Source organism: Montipora foliosa, chromosome 3, assembly GCF_036669935.1.
Source record: "Montipora foliosa isolate CH-2021 chromosome 3, ASM3666993v2, whole genome shotgun sequence".
Lineage (NCBI taxonomy): Eukaryota > Metazoa > Cnidaria > Anthozoa > Scleractinia > Acroporidae > Montipora > Montipora foliosa.
The window spans coordinates 8,366,028-8,368,281 of record NC_090871.1 but is presented as its reverse complement, the minus strand read 5'-3'; the positions used below and the strand labels follow the sequence as shown (position 1 = coordinate 8,368,281).

The window sequence follows — 2,254 nt, the reverse complement described above, 5'->3', positions numbered from 1 at the left end:
TCGTTGGGTGCCCTTGAGTCCATTTATGTCCAGAAATGCAACTGGTAATTAGATGCACAGCCAATTTTGACATCCAACACGACGTGTCCCTTTAAGTCTAAGCCTTTGCTACCTATTTTCAACGATAAGGAAAGGATAAAGGTTTGGGTTATTTTTAGCTTAGGATAAATGCAGCTGTTTATCTTTACTCGAGCAGCATCATAGGCCGAATGGATAAATGGCGGCCAAAAAAATATTCTTTTGCTTATGCTAATTAGACTCGCTAGCTTTGTTTGTATGGATTAAATACAAACGAAATGTTGCTTGAGAGTGAGGCTAGTGAGTCTAATTGGCACATAAACAAAAGGATACATTTTTGGCCGCATTTATGCATTCGGTCCATTTGGGGGGCACGTCGTGCATCTAATTAGGAACATTTTTTGTTTTTTGCGGATTGAACCAAGTAAGCGAAAAAGATACCGTTAGCCTTAAAAAGGTTAAATAGTTCCTGGAGTCACTATCCCAGTTAGAACCACTTTCAAGTGATTTAGCTGAGTCAAGTGAAGCCCAACTTAGCGAGTGTACGCTCTTTAATCAACTGAAGTTTTCTCCATTTTTTCCTCAGTGAACAAGATGAGTCACATTTTAAGGTTAGCAGACGAATACCAGGCCGAAGGAGTTCACGATTGTTGTGGAAAGGCCCTCAGAGATATGTCAAAGTCAAAGGAAACAACTATATTTGTCATCACAGTGCGCCTCGTCAGTCCACAACAAATGCGAATATCATCGTCGATAAGAGTAAGGACAACGCTACAACTTTCTCGCAATCTGATTGGTTTATTTCCCAAAAGGAGCGGCTCTGATTGGCTATTACAACAAGAGAAAGTTGACGCGTGTGCCACCTTGCTTTTTTTGTTGCACTAAAGCCACTCTTAAAACGCGTGGCATGGACACTACAATGTTCTCTGTGCACAGCACCAGAGGAGCCTCTGCGTCAAAAGCGTGTGCGAAGGCAGCCCCTATGCACGAGAGTATGGCAAAGGCTGGTTGGCGTTCGGCACAAACATTTTACCGACATTACTGTAAGTCAGTAATAGAAGAGGCCAGCGTGGCCTCTATGCTCCTCAGCAGCAATGCGTAATAATAATAATAATTTATTTTTGTAATTGTTATTGAATTAAAGTAGGCCAGGCATACTGATACAGCTTGTCGTTATTGCTGGCTCTACCCTCCTTACGTTGTCTGGATGGATATCAGGGCTTTACAGTTTCATAGGATCTCCCGCCTTCTAGTCATGTGATAGATTTGGATACATAAGCGCTTTCCGAGTTCCTGTCTGCCTCTTTTTCAAAGCGAGTCTGAGTGCGAAGGTTTTCTTATGAAAATTAGTTTTCATTCATATGCAAAGTAGAACTAATTACAATCACAAAAATTTCGCACTTTGACTCGCTTTGAAGAGGAGGTTGAAGTTTGATTGAGGTTCTATCACATGACAACAGAAGTCAAGGAGATCACATGCCCACCGCTTCTTGGCTTCCCCGCCCTTTGTCGGCCTTAGCTAGTCATGCACCTACTGCTGTGTGTATTATGCCTGACACTCCCATTCAATGTTTTTAAAAATTACTCGCGCAAACGCCGTGCTATCGCATGTGACCTCCTTGCCTTCTGCTGTCGTGTGATAGAATCTCAATCAAACTTTAACTTACAGTTAAGTCTCGTTTAATCAACCGATTTTACACTGTCTTACACTTTTTACTGAGGGTCAGCTCAGAGATGAAAAGGGTTAACTTCTTGCGGTGGAATCGCTTCCCTCGTTCTGATAATTCTCAGAATTGAATACTACACTTTTTTTTTCTGGGGATCCAACTGTGTCAAATGTAGAAAAATAAAATATAATACTTATATATTGAAAACAGCTGAAACGGAAACGGCGCTCGTACATGAAGAGTTTCGTTATGAATAACACGAGAATGACACACAGCATTGACTCGCTCATCCTCGGAGACCCAGGGGCAGATCGTGGAGGCAAGGGGAAGTCTAAACCGGCAAAAGAAAATGGCGACGAAGAAAAGCATTGTAGGGTGAGAAGAGCCCCTGGGGACAAGTTCTTACCAGACCAGTTCCAAACAGCAGGGGTAATTCTCAATTCTGATTGGTGCCAGAAATTCTTTGTGTTTTGCTGCCCAATCAGAGGTCAGCAGGCCGTGAAGTCGTTTCGTGTCTTCTTACACGGAAATCACTTGATCGCCATACTCGCCTGGTTCGTTTGGCAAGC

General features: G+C 42.6%; 1 protein-coding gene across 1 annotated transcript in view; it reads left to right on the top strand.

Moving 5' to 3' along the window:
* The window catches only part of LOC137994455 (BTB and MATH domain-containing protein 42-like), a 17,746-nt gene extending 16,564 nt beyond the window's left edge, over positions 1–1,182 (top strand). Inside the window, exon 3 of the mRNA XM_068840033.1 lies at positions 605–1,182. Coding sequence (XP_068696134.1) covers positions 605–903 — 299 coding nt within the window. The 3' untranslated portion in view covers positions 904–1,182. The remainder of the gene's footprint in view (positions 1–604) is intronic.
* Positions 1,183–2,254: the final 1,072 nt, after the last annotated feature.